Here is a 20,542-nt window from a genome sequence, read left to right on the forward strand (position 1 = left end):
TTGTGAGGATAAGCGGTAGAAAATGAATGAATGAACTCACAACGGCCAAATTAAATACTGGGAACAGACTTGAATGTATGAGAGAGGAGAGACGGTCATATTAAAAAGATGGTTTGATGATAATAGATCGTCCTTGAACCTAAGTAAAACTAAAATCATGCTGTTTGGTAACAGCAGAAAGAACACGCACCAGCAAATACAAATAGACTGTGTAGACATTGAAAGGGTGAAGGAAAATACATTTCTGGGGATCACAATAGATGAAAATATGAGCTGGAAACCTCATATTACAAATATACAACATAAAGGTGGCCAGAAAAATTTCAATATTGAACAAAGCAAAATTTGTTCTCAATCAGGAATCACTCCACACTCTTTATTGCTCTCTGGTTCTACCATATCTTACTTATTGTGTGGAAATATGGGCTAATAACTATAAAAGCAATCTTCACTCGCTAAATGTACTGCAAAAAAAGGTCAGTAAGGATAATTCATAATGCCGCCTACAGAGAACATACTAACTCCTTATTTCTAATACTTCAACTTGCTGATATAGTTCATCTTCAAACAGCTAAAATAATGCATAAGGCTAAAAATAACCAATTACCTATAAATCATATAAATCTTGGAAATATATACAAAAAATATAAAATAATAAAAAAAACAACATTCATTCATTTTCTACCGCTTATCCTCACGAGGGTCGCGGGGGTGCTGGAGCCTATCCCAGCTGTCTTCGGACGAGAGGCGGGGTACACCCTGGACTGGTGGCCAGCCAATCACAGGGCACATATAGACAAACAACCATTCACACTCACATTCATACCTATGGACAATTTGGAGTGGCCAATTAACCTAGCATAATTTTGGAATGTGGGAGGAACCCGGAGTACCCGGAGAAAACCCACGCATGCACAGGGAGAACATGCAAACACCACACAGAGATGGCTGAGGGTGGAATTGAACCCTGGTCTCCTAGCTGTGAGGTCTGCGCGCTAACCACTCGACCGCTGTGCCACCCAAAAACAAACAACAACAAAAATTAAATTATATTAGAAAGGCAGGAAGTGAACAAATGTAACAGTTACTGATTGTAAAAGTACCAGATGGAGGGGTAGGATTTAATAAGCTTTGCTTCTTCCTACTCCTTTTGGACATGTGGAACTGGGAACTGATTATGGGATGCACTCAATTGTAATCTGATGCATGTTCAAATGAAATGAAACCATTACCATTACATGGGTCTTCCCTGGGGCTTGCTAGCTAGAACACCTCCCCACGAGCCACCTTATCACCTTATCTCTAAGGGGTTGCCCAGCCACCCCATGGACGGTATTCAACACCCTCTGCAGTTGAGTGATTTAGCTCTCTGGGCTACTACAGTATTGTAAAATATATATATACGTATATATATAAGCGCTGCATTACCTCTAATTTGGCAAGCTTGATGCCCCATTCCGCCTCAGTGATGACAGACAGAAACTTCTGTTTTTCCGCTGCCGCTTGTTCATACAAGCAGCACAGATTTGCTCCAATCTTCGCCACAGCCTGAAATAAATCAAGAAACTGATGGATGACAACGTAATCATCAATACCAGGGGGTATCCAAAACTTCTCCAAGGCTGTGGGGGGGCCACTTTGATACACAATTTGTGCATTAAAGATGCGTTTTTCTTCTGGAATATCACATACCAAGATTTTATCAAAGTTTTCCCACGTGTTGTCGATAACCTTCCAGAGAATTTTCATGACCTCCTCCTTAGACAGCAGCGTACACAACCCGAGGGCCAAATCACAATCCACCATCCTCCAGTTCAACACCTGCATCCCATGGACAAATCAAAGAGAAAGCAGCTCGGAAAAATGCTAAATGGCGCATAACCAAAAGCGCAGTTGGGCTCACCTTGTTCAGCAGGCCCACGGCGACATTTTTCAGGGCCGAGTTGGTGCTCGTACGGAGGTCATTCAAGGACACGTTGTATTTACTCAGCTCTTTTGGGTCATAGAGCTGAAAAGCAAGATGAGTGCATCATCAACAACTACACTAGCCACGTTTACATGGGAAGATTTTCCTCTTTCCGAATGGAATCTTTCCAAATGACGTACCAGAAAACAGTGTATACATGGAAAGGAATATTCCAATCTCCTGTCTACATGCACAGCTATAATGAAACAGAATAGTCAATGGGGCATGCGCAGTAAAATGTAAACAACATCACGTGATTCATCCAAGATGGCGGACGAGAGTGTGATTACCACGGTTGTTGGGATAGTTGCTACGCTTTTTTTTAAAGCAGCAACTTGAAGGTTCATTCATTCATTTTCTACCGCTTTTCCTCACGAGGGTCGCGGGGGTGCTGGAGCCTATCCCAGCTGTCTTCGGGCGAGAGGCGGGGTACACCCTGGACTGGTCGCCAGCCAATCACAGGGCAAATTTCCCCACTGAGGGACGAATAAAGGCATATCTTAATATAGACAAACAACCATTCACACTCACATTCATACCTAAGGAGTCGCCAATTAACCTAGCATGTTTTTGGAATGTGGGAGGAAACCGGAGTACCCGGAGAAAACCCACGCATGCACGGGGAGAACATGCAAACTCCACACAGAGATGGCCGAGGGTGGAATTGAACCCTGGTCTCCTTGCTGTGAGGTCTGCGCGCTAACCACTCGACCGCCATGCTGCCCTCTTGAACGTTCAGTTCTTTTAAAGTTTGTATCAAAAGCGAACTTTCCGCTGTAGTCCAGTGTTGACTGCTTGCCACCATCAAAACCTCAGAGCCGTCTACGTGTTACGTCACAGCTGAGCATGCGTTGAAAAAAACGCACCCTGACAACTTTCCGATTGAGCGGGTACAAGATACCTCAATCGGATTGGGGAAAGAAATATTCCACCCCTGTGAATCCGATTATATATTCATTCGGAATATATATGAGGTGTATACAAAGGTTACATTCTAATAACCCGAATGGAATTGGCATATTTGGGTCCATGTATACGTGGCTAATGAGACAGAATGCATCAAAGAAATTATGCGTCGGTCGCGTACCCGCACTGTAATCTTTGTGTCCATAAGGTTGGAGGTGACATGCTGCAGGCAGCTGCTGTAGCAGCTGACCAGCACTCTGAGGGCCAGCTCCAGCTGACTGCACTCCTGTAACATCTGCATCATGATGTTTAGAGGACTAAACAGGGGCTGCAGGTAATTTGAACCTGTACACAATAAGAACAAAAAGGTGATCGGAAAAAGCTCTCAACGTGCAAAATTTGCTTCAAGGGATCCTTGAACATTCATTCATTCATTCATTCATTCATTCATTTTCTACCGCTTTTTCTTCACGAGAGTCGCGGGGGTGCTGGAGCCTATCCCAGCTGTCTTGGAGCGAGAGGCGGGGTACACCCTGGACTGGTGGCCAGCCAATCACAGGGCACATATAGACAAACAACCATTCATACTCACATTCATACCTATGGACAATTTGGAGTGGCCAATTAACCTAGCATGTTTTTGGAATGTGGGAGGAAACCGGAGTACCCGGAGAAAACCCACGCATGCACGGGGAGAACATGCAAACTCGAGGGTGGAATTGAACCCTGGTCTGCTAGCTGTGAGGTCTGCGTGCTAACCACTCGACCTCGGTGCCGCCAGATCCTTGAACAACCAAAGTAAATATCTACCGGCGTCAAGTGAGCAGTGTGAGAGGCAGGAGCAGTCCAGTGGATACAATTTGGCATCTGCAATGACAGGAAACAAGTATTCTCAATAAAAACTTCTCAAAGTGCAACGTCACCAATCAGCTCATTGGTTTCTCTTGGGTTGTTTTGCTTGTTTGTTTCCTCCCTGCTCATGGTTCCTCGCAGTTTGTGTTTCTTTTATTAGGCTTTTTCGTGGTGTCTTTTTGTGTTTTTTTTTTTACTGTCGCACCATAGTTTTTCTTGTTGTTTTTCTTTCGCTTGTTTGGTCGCCGAGAGCCACAAAGACTCTTCTACCGCAATTCCACCTGCCCATGTGCATCTTTTGGGGTCCAACCTATCCTGAGTGCACAAAATATACATCAGGGGTGTCCAGACTTTTTCCATCGAGGGCCGCATTCTAAAAACACAAGGATGCAGGGACAGTGATACAATTTTTAAGCCAACCCATGAAGATATGCTGAGATGTTTTTTTTAATATTTAAAGAAAAAAACAGCCTCCAGATGAGCTTTATGTTTTGTGATTGACTACTTTCTCCTTACTTTTTTGCTTGTTTCGCCTTTCTTCCTGTAATATTGTCTTTATTCGCTTAATATTTTGACTATATTTAAAATATTTTAAAATCTACTTTATTCTGTGTTTTGTTTCTCATAATAGAAGAAACATTTTTTTATTTAAAATTATTACTTATAAACTAATAATTAAATTAAATTTAAAATCATTTTAGTGTTTAGTATTTCTACTTCATGCTATTTTTATACTAATATTCTTGTAAAAATCCAATCCACTTTATTTATATAGCACATTTTATAAACAGAGTTTCCAAAGTGCTGCACAGACTAGTAAAAATAAAAAGTAATCATCCAAAACTAAAATATCATTTAAGAAATAAAATAGTAAAATAGATATTAAAATATTAAAAACAAGAAACAAAGCAATAAAAGTATAAAAAATAAAACCAATTACAATAAAAACGAAGAACTAAAAGACACAGGACCATACGACTCACTCCGAGTTAAAAGCCAGAGAATAAAAGTGGGTTTTAAGACGAGACTTAAAGCTTTCGATGTTGGGGGCCTTTTTTACTTGGGAGGGGAGAGAGTTCCATAGCCTGGGGCCAACCACAGAAAAGGCTCGGTCCCCCCTGGTCTTAAGTCTCGTCTTAGGCACCACAAGTTGGAGCTGGCCCTCAGACCTCAGTGACCACGCTGGAGAGTAAACTTGGATGAGGTCCGAGATGTATTTGGGGGCCAGCCCATTCAATGCCTTAAAAACAAACAATAAAATCTTAAAATCCATCTTAAAACGAACAGGCAACCAATGCAGGGAGGTCAGAATTGGGGTGATGTGCTCCCCCTTTTTGGTTCCTGTTAAAAGCCGTGCCGCAGAGTTCTGGACTAACTGTAAGCGGGAGAGAGACTTTTGGCTAATTCCAGAGTAAAGTGCATTACAGTAGTCCAGACGTGATGAAATAAAAGCGTGCATGACTTGCTCAAGGTGTTGCAAAGATTTAATTTTAGATAAAAGCTGAAGATGATAAAAACAGGATTTTATAACTGCATTAATTTGTTTGTTGAGTTTAAAATCACTGTCTATTATGACGCCAAGGCGGGTGGCTGAGGGACGAATGTTGTTTTGGAGGGGGCCGAAGTCTATAGGGGGGGCCTTTATAGTTGAGGAGGATAGCTTCGGTCTAAAATGACTGTTGTTTTTTTAAAAAGGTTTTACGGTTTAATCTTTAAAACTAGACTAAAACATTTTTAGTTTCCGTCGACTGAATCTGGACTAAAACCATCACATATGGAAATGGTCAAAAATGTGACTCAAACAAGATTAAAAATAAAATGGCTGCCAAAATAACATTAGTGCTGAGGGGCCAATGAAAAAAAAACCCTGATATAGCGGCTTTGAGTGTGTGTTACCTTGAGAAACAGGCAGCAAGCAATTGGTGATTTCGTACTGGACCGGTAATGCAGACACAGGATCCAAAACGATGCAGTCTTCATTAAAAACATCTTGGAAGCTCCACTGAGAATAAACATCTTTCTCTGCATCCGACGCCAAATCCTTTGTGCACAAAATAAATATTTTATTATTTTTGTTTACACGATATTCAATTATTTGGTTGAATTCAACAAAAAAAGATAACCTTGGCTACAAAGCCGTAGTTGTCTGATAACTGACACTGATGATAGACATCCATGGCGATCCGTGTAGACTTGCAAAGCTCCAAGCAGTCCAGCAGCAGGTCTGCAATAGTGTTAAAATAGGTGACAAACATGCTGGGCTAACAATCAGCAAGACGTCAATCAAGTAGCCGGCTGCTGTTACCCGGGTGGCACACGGTGATGGCCTGGCAGGCCAGCTCATGGATGACTGCTGGCAGGTCCGTTTCATCGGGCAGCACCATGGGCACGTCCGCCTCCAGCATCTGACATAACGTCTTGGCAGCCGTGAACAACACCTTCCCCGTGCTGGTGTTGTAGTGGTGCTCATACAGCTCCCTGACATTGCCAACAAACGAAGATGCTAAGCTGATCCATAAAATGGCAGATTGTTGCACACACCAGTTTGTGAGGACCAGGTACCTCTCATGAGCTATTAAAAAAACTCAAAACGATTGGAAATGGAGGCAGGAGGTCTGGTGTTGTCTTACAAAGAACACTAAAATCATCACACAGCAAATTAACACTCAAAAGGTAGCTAAGAAATATACACGTACCAATGCAAGTTTAAAATAGTAAACACCTATTTTAAGGGCTCCCCATCATGCATTTTGTCCCTGGATAACATTTCCAGGGGAGAGGGCTCCCTCTGGTGGACAGAGGCAGCTGATGAATCACTGCAGCGCCCCGTCAGCCATATCCAATGAAATGCATGATTGCTACTAGTATTGTACACTACTTAGCAACCTTTTGATTGTTAAGTTGCTGTGTGATGATTTTAGCGTTCTTTGTAAGTCAGATCATTATATCTAATTATTCATTCATTCATTCATTTTCTACCGCTTTGTCCTCACGAGGGTCACAGAGGGTGCTGGAGCCTATCCCAGCTGTCTTTGGGCGAGAGGTGCGGTACACCCTGGACTGGTCGCCAGCCAATCACAGGGCACATTCATACCTATGGACAATTTGGAGTCGCCAATTAACCTAGCATGTTTTATTTGGAATGTGGGAGGAAACCGGAGTACCCGCAGAAAACCCACGCATGCACGGGCAGAACATGCAAACTCCACACAGAGATGGCCGAGGGCGGAATTGAACCCTGGTCTCCTAGCTGTGAGGTCTGCGTGCTAACCACTAGACCACCGTGCCGCCCTACATCAAATGAATTATATCCAATTTCCAATGGGTTGACAAGCTCGTCGTCAGTTTTTTCATACCTCATGATTGGCTCCTCAAAATTACGGTAATGATCCGGCTTTGTATTAGCAGCTTTAATTTGCTAATTGGATATACTGGACTGTAATATGGCATCCGGTTGGACTAAATATTGTTCCTTGTCTATGAAATGCTTTACTGATTCTAAATATGCCTTCTGTCTAAATAAGCCACTTCATTATCCACACACGCTTACCTGAGGATTTTCAGGGCTTTGTGCACCTTGCCCACCCCCAGAGCGCGCATGGCCAAATCGGACCACAGCTCTTGTTCGGTGCGCTGCAGCTGCCTCCCCAGACGACGCAGGCCGGCCTCAGTGGAGATGGTCTTGGTCTTGCCGTCGGGATCGTTGGCCACCACCGGCGCGGCCGCGACCTTGCTCTCGGATGAGCGTTTCCCACATGTTCCCTCGTAGGCGGCGATGTGGTGCTCCTGGATTTGTTTGCGTATGTTGCCATCTTCATATTCGGAGGGGGTGATGAAGAGATCAAAATCCTCCTGAAAAGTAGGGCATGTTAAGATCAACGGAAAAATAGCGCAACACTTTGAGGTGTGGGACATTCACCTGCAAGTGGGCGATGACCTTGAATGTGCTCAGGTTGTTTTCGCACTCGATGCTTTTAAGAGTATCATCTGTAGGACATGTGAAAGATGGGAATCACTCTTGGATGTTGATGTGCTTCCTTGTGATTTAGTAGCTACCGTAGAGCAGTGATTTTCAACCACTGTGCCGCGGCACACTAGTGTACCTTGAGAAACCGTCAGGTGTGCAGTGAGGAATTATCCAATATCACTTTTTATAATTAACATTTATTAATCATCATTTGCAAATATTATGTCAATAGCCATTATGTCAATAGTATACATTGGATTTGGTTTATTTGCTCAAACGGAAAAAATTGAACAGGGATGGAATATTCCTTTAACCAATCCGATTGAGGTATCTTGTATCCGCTCAAACGGAAAGTTGTCAGGGTGCGTTCTTCTTCGTGGTGTTTTTCTTCTTCTGTTGTTTATTGGCGGTTGGCAAGCAGCTTTCGTATGCATTAGCGCCATCTGTGGAACAGAATCTAAACCCTTCTATACACCATTCACAAGTGCAGTTTTATTAAAAAAGAAAATATATATCTATATAAAACATGTCCTGAGTTTAATTATAAAATATTAGCAAGATTGAATTTGATCTTTTCCTGTTTAAATTTATCCCGGGTGCGTTCTTTCAGCGCATGCTCAGATATGACGTAACACGCAGATCCAGACGTTCTTCACTTTTAAAAATGGAGGCCAGCAATCGGCACTGGACTACTAAGCAGTTGTTTTTGATTCAAACTAAATTTCAAGACTGGACGAAGGAAAAACCGGCAATACTGAGTTATTCCAACAAGTGGAAGAAAAACTCGGGGAAGTCGGTATCACATGATGTTGATGTTTACGTTTTACTATGAATGCCCCATTGACTATTCTGTTGGATTATAACGCCGCATGTAGATGAGAGATTGGAATATTCCTTTCCATGTATACCATTGTTTTCGGAAAGGTCATTTGGAAAGATTCTATTCGGAAGGAGGAAAAATTCCTCATGTAAACGTGGCTAATTTACTTTAGTGTATTTCTGGGTTATTTCTCTGTTTTTTTTGTCAATATTCAGCCAAAAATAAAAAAAAAATTGGAAGAATTATGGCACACTGTCCATGATACGTTACATTTCGTCATTTCGTTTTTCGCTGTCACTGTAAACAAGGAAGTGAGGATGTGAGCGCTCTACTCGGGGACACATTTGATTGGTGGAAATGACTATAATTTTTGATTCAAACTAAATTTCAAGACTGGACAGACGAAAACAAGTGAAAGAAAAACTTGGGGAAGTCGGTATCACGTGATGTTTATGTTTACGTTTTACTGGGCATGCCCTATTGACTATTCTGTTGGATTTTCACGGCGCATGTAGACAAGAGATTGGAATATTCCTTTCTATGGATACCATTGTTTCCCGAAAGGTCATTCGGAAAGAGAAAAACTGGTCATGTAAAAATTTGGCTACTGTGGAGTGTCTGTGGTGTAAAGACTGTCAGAGCAATGTAATATTGGTCCGTGTGGCAACACCTACCTTGTTCCTCCGATAGACTTATTGATGCACGTGTGAGGTCGTGGTGACATTTTGTAACATTTTTGGTTAGTGGTGTGCCACAAGATTTTTCCAATGTAAAAAACGTGCCGTGGCTCAAAAAAGGTTGAAAATCACTACCGTAGAGTAAATCAGTAAATCAGGTACCTACCTTTCTGTAATGCAAGCTGGTATTTCAGTGCCTCCACCATCACCTGAGCAGTCACCATCTTCTGTTTCTTGTGCTAACATAGACAAGCACATGGGGGGCAACCACTCCGATTTCATGAACGCTCAACTAGCAGGCATGTTTGTGAATATTCACTTGATGTCACAATATAAAAAAATATACACTACCGCTAAAAATGTTTGGGATCACTTGGACATTTTTTTGGGCCAATCTGAGATATGGCTTTTTCTTGGCAATCCTGCCATGAAGTCCAGCATCCTGAAGTCGCCGCTTCACCGTTGATACTGACACTGGCGTTTGACGGGTACTATTTAGTGCAGGTGACGACCTGTCTTAAACTACACACTCTCAGATATTTGTCTTCTTGCACAGTTGTGCAGCGTTTTTCTGTCCTTGTTAGACCCAGTTTGTGCTGCTCTCTGAAGGGAGTAGTTAACAGCATGGTAAGAGATTTTAGTTTTAGTTTAGATTTTTTAGATGGGTTTTCTAATCATCTATTAGCCTTATAAAATGATGAACTTAGTAGCTTCCGTAGAGCATGTGCACGTGTATATAATCATGTGCTTTTAGCTTCAAACAGCTATATGTGATATGTCATCCAATACTTCTCTACAAGAGAGGAGAATTATGATCTCAGGGAAGAACTACATTTGAAACACTTATATGCTAGGACTACGTTAAAAAGCTATAGCATTTCAGTATGTGGAATCAAACTATGGAATGGATTGAGTAAGACCCTCAAACAATGCACAACGATGAGCCAATTCAAGAAACAATACAAGCAGTTGATGTTTGCTAAATACAAGGATGAAGAGTCTTGAACCAGTCATGATGTGCTATATATATCACTATATTGACACTTACTATGGTACCCATTATGTCATTGGATGGTCATATCACCTCATACTTCGGTACGTGACAAAAAATAAAAATAAATAAATAATAAAAACAAAAAAATAAATACAAATAAAATAATAAATATACCAAATAATAATAATAAAAAATAAAAATAGACTACATTTTAAAAAAAATAATTATATTAGGAAAGCAGGAAGTGAACAAATGTAACAGTTACTGATTGTAAAAGTACCAGATGGAGGGGTAGGATTTAATAAGCTTTGCTGCTTCCTACTCCTTTTGGACATGTGGAACTGGGAACTGATTATGGGATGCACTCAATTGTAATCTGATGCATGTTCAAATGAAATTAAACCATTACCATTACCATAACTTGGATTAGCAGCCATACCAGGAAATTGATACAGAGGACTGACAGTTATTGATAGTAGGCCTCTATGCAAAAATGTAGATCGTTGTTTGAAAATCATCTGATTAATTTTAATTGTTTGTGAAATGGGGCGGCACGGCGATCGAGTGGTTAGCGCGCAGACCTCACAGCTAGGGGACCAGGGTTCAATTTCACCCTCGGCCATCTCTGTGTGGAGTTTGCATGTTCTCCCCGTGCATGCGTGGGTTTCCTCCCACATTCCAAAAACATGCTAGGTTAATTGGCGACTCCAAATTGTCCACAGGTATGAATGTGAGTGTGAATGGTTGTTTGTCTATATGTGCCCTGTGATTGGCTGGCGACCAGTCCAGGGTGTACCCCGCCTCTCGCACAAAGACAGCTGGGATAGGCTCCAGCACCCCCGCGACCCTTGTGAGGAAAAGCGGTAGAAAATGAATGAATGAATGAATGTTGGTGAAATGGAAAAAAATGTTAGTGAAATGCATGAAAATGTGTTTTTCATTGGAAAACAAAGACATTTGCAAGTGATCCCAAACTTTTGAGCGGTAGTGTATATATTAAAAGAACAGCAAATATCTTATAGAAATATATATAACTTGTTAGCACATCTATATATATATATTTTTTTTTTTTTTTCAAAAAAATACTTCATCTCACCTCCTCAGATAGGTGGTCTTTGTCCTCCAGCTGCAGCATAGCCCAGGATGTGAGACGCTCCATCACACACTCCACCTCTGCAGCCGGCAGCTTCCTCAGCGCCATGACACACTCTTCTCTCTTAAAATACAAAAATTAAAAGATATCACGTTGTTATTTGAAATGAAAAATGCAGACATTGACACGTTTCGCACACATACCGTGCCTCGGCGTATCAGCTGTGTGAGATACAAGTAGTGGATCTCTGACTTTGGAAGCTTGTACACTTGCGCCAAAGTCAGGACGTCGTCGAGGAACGTTGGCGAGTCTTGCTTGAGAATGTACCTGACTAACGTCTACCAGAAAATATCAGGCGGAGTTTAAAGGGAGAAATGCATCAGAAATGAATAACGGTAGTATATTACCATGACTTGACCCTTATTTGAGAGGCTGTAGTTGCGGATGCCGTAGCCCCCGAGGAGTTTACGGATTTCCATCAGACAGTAGCTCTCCTTTAGAAGGGCCTGTCTGTTGGAGCAAAAGAAAGAAAAATAATCATGAAAATCAGAGAAACTACAAATGGATGGTTTCAGTGACTTACTTTGGGCCGTTCATGTCCAGGAACTGCTGAACCAGCTTTTCCACCACATCACTCCAGGGTAAGACAGCTTTCTGCATGATCTCCAGCACCGCTTCCACCATCAGCTGCACGGAACGAGGGGAGGAGTTACAAATAACAGTCCAAGAGTGGCAAGTGTGCCTCAAAATGAAATTTTTTTTTTTTTTTTTATGGAAGCATAAAGGCTGCACAGTGGTCGAGTGGTCTGTGCAGACCTCACCACAGCTAGGAGACCTGAGTTCAATCCCACCCTCGGCCATCTCCAGGGGTTTCAAACTCAATTTCCTTGGGGGCCACTGGAGCTCGGGTCTGGGTGAGACTGAGCCACATCAGGTTTTCAAAAAAAAAAAAAAACGCATTTATTAAAAACAAAAAATAAATAAAAAGAACTTAGCTTTGGTTCCAATTTTCTACAAGAAAAGCTCTGATAAAACATTCCACTGTTCTCAAATATCTTACTTTTTATTTTTCGACACAAAATAAGATGAAAAATAAATAAACAAATCAAGATTAAGAAAATCAATCAATCAGTAATAACTATAATAACAATGGTTTTCCACACCAAAGTATCTGATAAAACATTCCACTGTTCTCAAATATCTTAATTTTGATTTTTCTATACACAAAATAAGATAAAAAAAATAAATAAACAAAGAATAAAGACAATAAATCAATCAATCAGTAATAAATAAGTAAAATAATAATAAAACAGCAAATAAGAAAAACGTAAGAAACCACATAGTTGGTAGAGAAATTATGTTTTTCAGATTCAAATGTACAGTATTAACAGTTATTTAACCTTTAACATGAACATTAATGAAACTTAATAATTTGACCCAATTAGCAAGTTAGCATCGTACTCAGTTCCATTTGGGAGCAGCGTCGTAACTTTAACAACATGTTTGATGAGATGCTTTATCTCGACTTGTATGTTCCGTTTTATTCCAAATCATTTCCTGCATTTATTTGTACCCAGCATCATAAGCCTTTAGCTTCATTGCTAATCCAAAACAAAACAGGGCGGGGTGACAGTATGGGCGGGGCAAAATCATGTTAATTGTGTCCGGTGTGCACACAGCTTTAAGCTGTCATTTCAACATTAAACTTTGGTATCAAGGTGGGGGCCTCAAACTAGCATCTTGCGGGCCGCATTTGGCCCGCGGGCCGCAAGTTTGAGGCCACTGAACTACAGGTTTTATGTACAATGCTGAATATGATATGCCTGTAATTGTTTCTTAATGTGTGCAACTGAATTGAAAATGTGTTTCATAACTGTGAGAGGCATATTTAAAAGTTGCCATTATTAGGGATTATTAGCATTTTATCGCTGAGGTCATGTTCCAAGACCTGCTCTATTGTACATTTCACCAATTGCCACAGGACGTTACAAGGAAATGTACTTACATCGGTATCAGTCATGCATCCCAGGACAGCCACTGCTTTGGCCTGCCATCCTGTGAAAAGGGTTGTGGTTTGAGAGCTGCAACACAGCAGATCCTGGCAAAACATAATTCATAAAAAAACACATATTTACAAATGAAAACTGTTCATACAATTTCACATTATTGATGGGTACTGTACCTTGATATACTGTAAGAGAAGCTCATCCAAAGAAATGTGATGCTCCTCAGCATAAGGCAGGATGTTGTTGTTGACGGTGGCGGAGATCAGCTCCGGCGCCGCCACTTTGTCAAGCATTAGGAAAGCCACCCGGCGTACATTTCCCTTAAATTGATACAATGCTCCAATTAACCAGAGTTCTATAAAGTAGCGGGGTGTGTGGTCTACCAAATAAAATTAGCACCAAGTCAAAAAAAAAAGACACAATTGTGGCAGTAGACAACCTCCTGGTGTAGTTTTTTTTACTCCACAAGATGGCAGTAAAAGCATTTGAAAGTCATGCTATTAATGCCGGCTCAGCAGTTTGCTCCTTACTGCGTTGCACTTGGTTCCATTTCTGCTGCACTGAGTAATATGTGGTCAGACAAAGCTTTTTTTTTTTTCTTCCCACTTTCTCATGCACTCAAAATCATGACTCGTCTCTCATCATTAATCATTCCTTGAACTAGAATTCAATATGAATAAATGAAATATTTTCTTAGTTATGGCACAGAAAACCTGTTTACAATCTTCTGGATACGATTTTATTACTGACAATTACTGACACCTAGTGGCCAATGTAGAATTGTACATACAATTAAAATGCCTCTCAGTTAATTTAGTTCGTTCTTATGATTGAAGTGCTTAATTTGGGGCTGCACGGTGGTTTAGTGGTTAGCGCGCAGACCTCACAGCTAGGAGACCCCGGTTCAATTCCATATCGGCCATATCTGTGTGGAATTTGCATGTTCTCCCGTGCATGTGTGGCTTTTCTCCGGGTACTCCAGTTTCCTCCCACATTCCAAAAACATGCTAGGTTAATTGGCCACTCCAAATTGTCCATAGGTATGAATGTGAGTGTGAATGGTTGTTTGTCTATATGTGCTCTGTGATTGGCTGGCCACCAGTCCAGGGTGTACCCCCGCCTCTCCCCCCAAGACAGCTGGGATAGGCTCCAGCACCCCCGCGACCCTTGTGAGGATAAGCGGTAGAAAATGATTGAATTAATGAATGCTTAATTGATGCCATTAAGACACCCAATTTGCTTAAATATGCATTTTCTTACTCATAATAAGCCATATTGGACCCTGAAACAGTGCTCATTTATGAATTCATATTTGAAAACCACAATAGAAAAAGCGTGTGATATTCAAACCACAACATAGCAAGAGACGACTATACTATTAAAGTTTATACTTAGAAGTTATGAGTTTTTTAAGTCTACAATTGACAATGAACCCTCTTATCAGTGTAGGTAAATAAAGGCTGTAATGACAGCATTTCTGGTTCCTATTAACAACTGGTCCGTCACTATGAACGTCTTGAACAAAATGGGAGTGCACTACTTGGCTGCAGCCAGCAGAGGCGCTGGTGAGTCAGTCTCAACTAATTCACTGTACTAAAAGGACAACATGACGTCCGTCAGCCTCGATACTGTGAGCTACTTCGTCTCTCAGCGTTCGCACGGTATAGAAAAGCCCCCACAAACCTTCTCAAACTCTGAGAGTGAAAGTCTGCAGTTATATTTCCTGTGCAGGTCAAGCAACTGACGCAGGTTGGACACCAGAGTCGTGAGTTTTTTCACCTCCTCTGAGCCACCATTGGCACCCTTTGAGAAAAGAGCACAATAGGACATAATGTTTGCTAGTAAATGTAATAATAATAATGATCATCATCATGACATGATAACTTACAGATTTCATCAGTGACCATAAAGACGGCAGTCCGAGCTGGGCCAGGTCCAAACCGTTCTGGGGCCAAGCGCTCTGGGAAAAAAATGTTTAACTGATATTGTCAACTTCCTTCAAGCGCGGAAAGACATTTCCACCTCCCGAGTTGTAGCGCTACCTTTTCTGTTAACTCCAGATTGCGTGCCCGCTGCTCTATCCATCTGGCCAGGATTCTCTGTGACAAGGACAGGTTGAAGTTTACATAGCCTGGAACTGAAGGTGGGTGTTTTTCAAGGTATCCCAACCTGTCCTGCTGGCAGAACTCTTCCCACAAAAGGAAGAAACACCGTCCTAAACCAAGGGCACAGGTCCTGGGATGGCAGAACCTCTGGAATGGCATCGAGGACGGCCTGGAGGCTGCTCTCGCTGAAATCAGCGGCAATCTGGCCCTGGACCAAAATATTACATGAGTGCTTCCCAAACCTTTCACAGTTGCATAACCCCTTCAGATATATGACTGGAAGTCATGTACCCCCTACCCCCCCACATATTATACGTCTTTAGCAACCTATAACAGGAAGATCATTAAGATCATTTTTTTTTTAAAGATTAAAGACGCACCTTTTTAATCAGGCTTTTAACTAATATTTTTAAACTTTTCTTATGTTTTTATCTTTTTAGTCCTATTTTATGCTCTTAGTCTTCAGCTTTTAACTCCAGTGTTTTGTTTTTATCTTTTTAGTCCTATTTTTTTTTGCTCTTGGTCTTCAGCTTTTAACTCCAGTGTTTTGTTTTTATCTTTTTAGTCCTATTTTTTTTTGCTCTTGGTCTTCAGCTTTTAACTCCAGTGTTATGTTTTTATCTTTTTAGTCCTATTTTTTGCTCTTGGTCTTCAGCTTTTAACTCAGTGTTATGTTTTTTTATCTTTTTAGTCCTATTTTATGCTCTTGGTCTTCAGCTTTTAACTCTAGTGTTATGTTTTTTTATCTTTTTAGTCCTATTTTATGCTCTTAGTCTTCAGCTTTTAACTCGAGTGTTTCCTCAGGGGGGGTCCTCCACACTGGGGGCTGTGTCGGGTCTGCTGAGGGGGTGCCATCCTTGGGTCCCTTCGACCCGGCCGGCTGGGGGTTCCTCCCTTTAATGTGGGGCTCCGCCTGTCTGTCGGAGTCGGGGGCCCGGGTGCTGGTCCTCCGATGGCACGGCCTGCAGCTCCTCCCAGTGTGGACGGCCCCAAAGGTGGCGTTTCCTTGTTCCTCAGTGCCATGCCATGTCTCCCTACTGTGTGTCATTGTGTGATTGTGTGTGTGTGTGTGCGTGTGTGTGCGGGTCTAGTATGGAGGGTGGGAAGGAGGGGCTTTCTTTTGTTTCTTTGTTTTTTCCTTTTAATTGTGGTAATTGTTTTAATTCTGTAAAGCACTTTGTGTTGCATGTCTTTGCAGGAAAAGTGCTATACAAATAAAGTTGATTTGATTTGATTTGAACATCTGTGTGGGTTTGTCTTATGAATTGCTGCATCTGAAACAAGGTGGCAGTAGCAGCATTCTAAGTCTGATGAGTGGTCGACATGCAGGAGTTTACCTAGCTCTGCGTGCGCTTTCAAATATTGGTACGATTACACAGCTGTTGGCGTGAAACTCATGCATGTTACACTTCCCATGGTGTCGTTTACAAAGAACTCATCAGTACTTTTAATGCTGGCTGAGCACTTTGCGCCTTACCACAATTACAACATTGGTTCTGTTGCTGCTGTGTTGCGAAATACACTTCAACCTGATTGACCATGTGGTGAAAGGGAGCTATGCTTTCATACTGTCCAGTTATTCCAATAACGGTTGGATGGTGGTCATCACTAGTTCATTTCTCAGGGTACGAGTGTATAAGGGTCTTCTGGGTACCTCATTTCGTAGCCAAAGGAGCTGTGCACCCCTCAAGTCTCCCTGTCTTAGGTGGGTCAAAATGTCTCCTAACATGTCTGTGTTGTTCAGGAACTCAATCCAGGCAATGCCGCTGTGAATTAAAGAAAAAATAAAAATATAGCAAAATGTGCTATGTTTCCAACAAACAGCAAATGCAGTCAAGACTGTGAAGGCCTTACTTGAATTGTTCCTGCCCGTAAAGGCTGCAGAAGGTCCCCAGTCTGGCTAAAGCCTCTTGGACCTGCAAAGACGAGTACTGTGTGGCAGCGTAGTTCAGCATTTTCTCTGCGGTCTCAAAGGCCGGCCACGGAACGGTGAGGCAATATTCCACCACGTACTGCTCATCCTAGACACGCGTGCAAAAAGACGATGGAAAGACTCTCCAAAACATTCTTCATTGGGCTTCACGCGGTGTCTTGAAAAGACACTCACGGCGATCTTCATCAGGTTGATCTCTGCCTCCTTCACAAGCTCCGACCACACTTCCTGCCCGTAGACGCCCACCGATGCCGAGGCCAGCTGCTCCAGCACGAAGCCCAGCTTCACTTTGTAGACAAGCTGAACAAAAAGCAGGAAAGTCCATCGGTTAACCTGCAGGCCTCACAGCTAATAGACCAGGGTTCAATTCCACCCTCGGCCATCTCTGTGTGGAGTTTGCATGTTCTCCCCGTGCATGCGTGGGTTTTACTCTGGTTTCCTCCCACATTCCAAAAACATGCTAGGTTAATTGGTCACTCCAAATTGTCCATAGGTATGAATGTGAGTGTGAATGGTTGTTTGTCTATATGTGTCCTGTGATTGGCTGGCCACCAGTCCAGGGTGTACCCTGCCCCTCACCCCAAGACAGCTGGGATAGGCTCCACCACCCATCGTGAAGAAAAGAGGTAGAAAATGAATCAATGAATGAATGAATAATAAATGCTCCAATAGCAGCACGGGCCTCACAGCTAGGAAACCAGGGTTCAATTCCACCCTCAGCCATCTCTGTGTGGAGTTTGCATGTTCTCCGTGCATGCGTGGCTTTTCTCCTGGTACTCCGGTTTCCTCCCACATTCCAAAAACATGCTAGGTTAATTGGCGACTCCAAATTGTCCATAGGTATGAATGTGAGTGTGAATGGTTGTTTGTCTATATGTGCCCTGTGATTGGCTGGCCACCAGTCCAGGGTGTACCCCGCCTCTTGCCCAAAGACAGCTGGGATAGGCTCCAGCACCCCCCGTGATCCTCGTGAGGATAAGCGGTAGAAAATGAATGAATGAATAGCGTAAATGCTCCAATTGACATCTCCAGGTGTGTGGTCCATAAAACCAGTAGCACTTGGTCAAAAGTCATTGATGGCTCTGGCTGTAGGTAACCTCCAGATGTACACACCTGATCAAAATTTTAAGACAGGTTGAAAAATTGCAAGAATTTCCAGATCTTAAGGAGCTTAAGGAGCAGTGAGATAAAAAATAGTCAGTTAATCATCTCAAAAATGGCTTTAGGCATGCTTGATGCCAGTGTTTCATGTAGGCTTCATGAAGGGCATCCATTGTCTGAACTGATGTCCATTGTTGTGAGCTTCCCTTGCCATCCTTCCTCAGATGTTCTCAGGTGGATTTAGTTCAGGGAAAGACGCAGGATGGTCCAAAGGAGTCAGCTTATTCCTCTGGAAGAAGTCCTTTGTGAGGTGTCATTACCACACAGACGAGGGCCTTCAGTAATGAGGGATGCCCCCCCTGCAACACCTCCTCATAGCCGGCTGCCATTTCACGCCCCTGCACAACCTGAAGCTCCATTGTTCCATTGAAGGATCATGATGGCGCCAATGATGGGATCTCCTTGTCACGTTGGAAGCCATCAGGGCCGTCAACGTTAAATTTTTTCTTCACAAATTCAAATTCCCAACAGGCAAAAGCAGACGAGGCCTTATTTTGTTCCTATAAACCTTCTCCCAAGAAGCCGTCTTATGGTTACTGGCCTGCATTTGGCACCAGTAAGAGAATGGTTGGGCCGAGGATGGTCCTGTGTTTTGATGGGATCCTCCGGCTGTGTTCCTTAAGCTTCAAGGGTGTTTGAAGAAGTCTGAAATGACTGCCTTACACGTCCAACCTCAGCAGCAATGGCACGCTGCGAAAGGCCTTGCTTATTTATGCAGCTCAACAATCCCACCACAAAGAGAGAAAGCATCTTTACCTTTGCCATCAAGAGATCATGACAGTATGAAAAATGCCATTCAATTCGGCTTTTAGAGGCTGTGCTCTTCAACTTTTCATCAGCCTATAAAACTAGCTTCTTCTTTTTGCATTTTGAAGCTCTATTTACAATAATTATTCCACAGGAAGAGGGACACAAACGTACTTCTAAATCCAGTTCAAAGGCCGTGGCAAACCTTTCCGCCTCTTCAAATTTGTGCTTGTGCAGAAGTCGACTCAGCCTGGAAAGAAGTGACATGAATAATCACATGAATAACAACAGGGGTGTAAATATTACAGTGTGGCGCTGAAATGACCAACCTGTTCTCAGGTATGGCCTCAGTCATGCATCGCACGACGACAGATGATACACACTCTCCCTGACTGAATGATGGAAAAAGGAATTAGTTTGCCTTAGTATTGAGCTGAATATTACAAAATTAAAAAAAAAACCACACAATTCACCTTTCTGAGGCCGTACCAATCCCTTCTGCAAAATAAATGGTGTCCTGGAATAAAACACATTGCATATTATGATGTGCCGATATTCTCATATGCAAAAGTTGAAACCATTCACAGTGAACACCAGTGATGGGAATAACGGCATACTTTTTTCAGTAACGGATAATCTAACTAATTACTTTTACTGTCAGCATAACGCCGTTACCATTTTCGACTCCTTTACTGCACGTTACTGAAGCCGCCTAAAAATATATCACCGACTTCATAAATAATCTGCAGCGCAGTGAGAGAGTGACAGTGGTGCAGATCGACAAGGGAGGGAGTGAGACAACCACATAAGCAATGAGGATTGGCTCAGGTTTTATTAAGATTGCGTTTTCAGCCAATCAGAGAAGGGTGGGCGGGTGTTTACAGTCACATAAGCAATGAGGCTGGGCTAAATTTTTGTAAAATTCCGTTTTCAGCCAATCAGAGAACTTGGGTGGGTGGGTGTTTAGAGCAAATAAGCAATGAGGATTCGCTAAGGTTTAGTAAGATTGCGTTTTCAGCCAATCAGAGAACTTGGGTGGGCGGGTGTTTAGAGCAAGTCCAAAGTGCGACAGCATAGCGAGAGATGGCGAGTGAGGAGGACTCTAGTGAGAAGACGGCATTTGCCAAATGGAAGTACAGACACTACTTTAACCTCGTTGACGTCAAAGGTAAAATGTACATTATGTCCCCGAAAAAAAAACTTTGTCCATGTCCTGTGTGAGCAACTCAAACCCACTCAAACCCACCTTTGACTGGAAACTAGTTACTTTTGGAGTGGAGTAACTAGGTAGGTAACTCAGTTCCCTTTTTGGAGA

The 20,542-nt window shown here is 42.3% G+C and overlaps 1 protein-coding gene across 1 annotated transcript in view; it reads right to left on the bottom strand.

Annotated features, from left to right (window-relative positions):
* kntc1 (kinetochore associated 1) overlaps positions 1-20,542 on the bottom strand; it is a 48,716-nt gene that overhangs the window by 19,408 nt on the left and 8,766 nt on the right. The window contains exons 13-39 of the mRNA XM_058071398.1: positions 19,701-19,744; positions 19,557-19,619; positions 19,402-19,477; positions 17,494-17,619; positions 17,241-17,407; positions 17,041-17,152; positions 15,451-15,594; positions 15,324-15,380; positions 15,170-15,241; positions 14,965-15,084; positions 13,458-13,601; positions 13,281-13,373; positions 11,859-11,962; positions 11,683-11,785; positions 11,479-11,613; positions 11,279-11,398; positions 9,355-9,427; positions 7,644-7,711; positions 7,275-7,576; positions 6,030-6,202; positions 5,848-5,948; positions 5,621-5,765; positions 3,683-3,739; positions 3,054-3,217; positions 1,904-2,008; positions 1,693-1,821; positions 1,429-1,548 (exon numbers count right to left, since the gene is read on the bottom strand). Of these exons, the coding sequence (XP_057927381.1) occupies positions 1,429-1,548; positions 1,693-1,821; positions 1,904-2,008; positions 3,054-3,217; positions 3,683-3,739; positions 5,621-5,765; positions 5,848-5,948; positions 6,030-6,202; positions 7,275-7,576; positions 7,644-7,711; positions 9,355-9,427; positions 11,279-11,398; positions 11,479-11,613; positions 11,683-11,785; positions 11,859-11,962; positions 13,281-13,373; positions 13,458-13,601; positions 14,965-15,084; positions 15,170-15,241; positions 15,324-15,380; positions 15,451-15,594; positions 17,041-17,152; positions 17,241-17,407; positions 17,494-17,619; positions 19,402-19,477; positions 19,557-19,619; positions 19,701-19,744 (3,117 nt within the window). The remainder of the gene's footprint in view (positions 1-1,428; positions 1,549-1,692; positions 1,822-1,903; positions 2,009-3,053; positions 3,218-3,682; positions 3,740-5,620; positions 5,766-5,847; positions 5,949-6,029; positions 6,203-7,274; positions 7,577-7,643; positions 7,712-9,354; positions 9,428-11,278; positions 11,399-11,478; positions 11,614-11,682; positions 11,786-11,858; positions 11,963-13,280; positions 13,374-13,457; positions 13,602-14,964; positions 15,085-15,169; positions 15,242-15,323; positions 15,381-15,450; positions 15,595-17,040; positions 17,153-17,240; positions 17,408-17,493; positions 17,620-19,401; positions 19,478-19,556; positions 19,620-19,700; positions 19,745-20,542) is intronic.

Source organism: Doryrhamphus excisus, chromosome 4 (assembly GCF_030265055.1).
Source record: "Doryrhamphus excisus isolate RoL2022-K1 chromosome 4, RoL_Dexc_1.0, whole genome shotgun sequence".
NCBI classification, from domain to species: Eukaryota; Metazoa; Chordata; class Actinopteri; order Syngnathiformes; family Syngnathidae; genus Doryrhamphus; species Doryrhamphus excisus.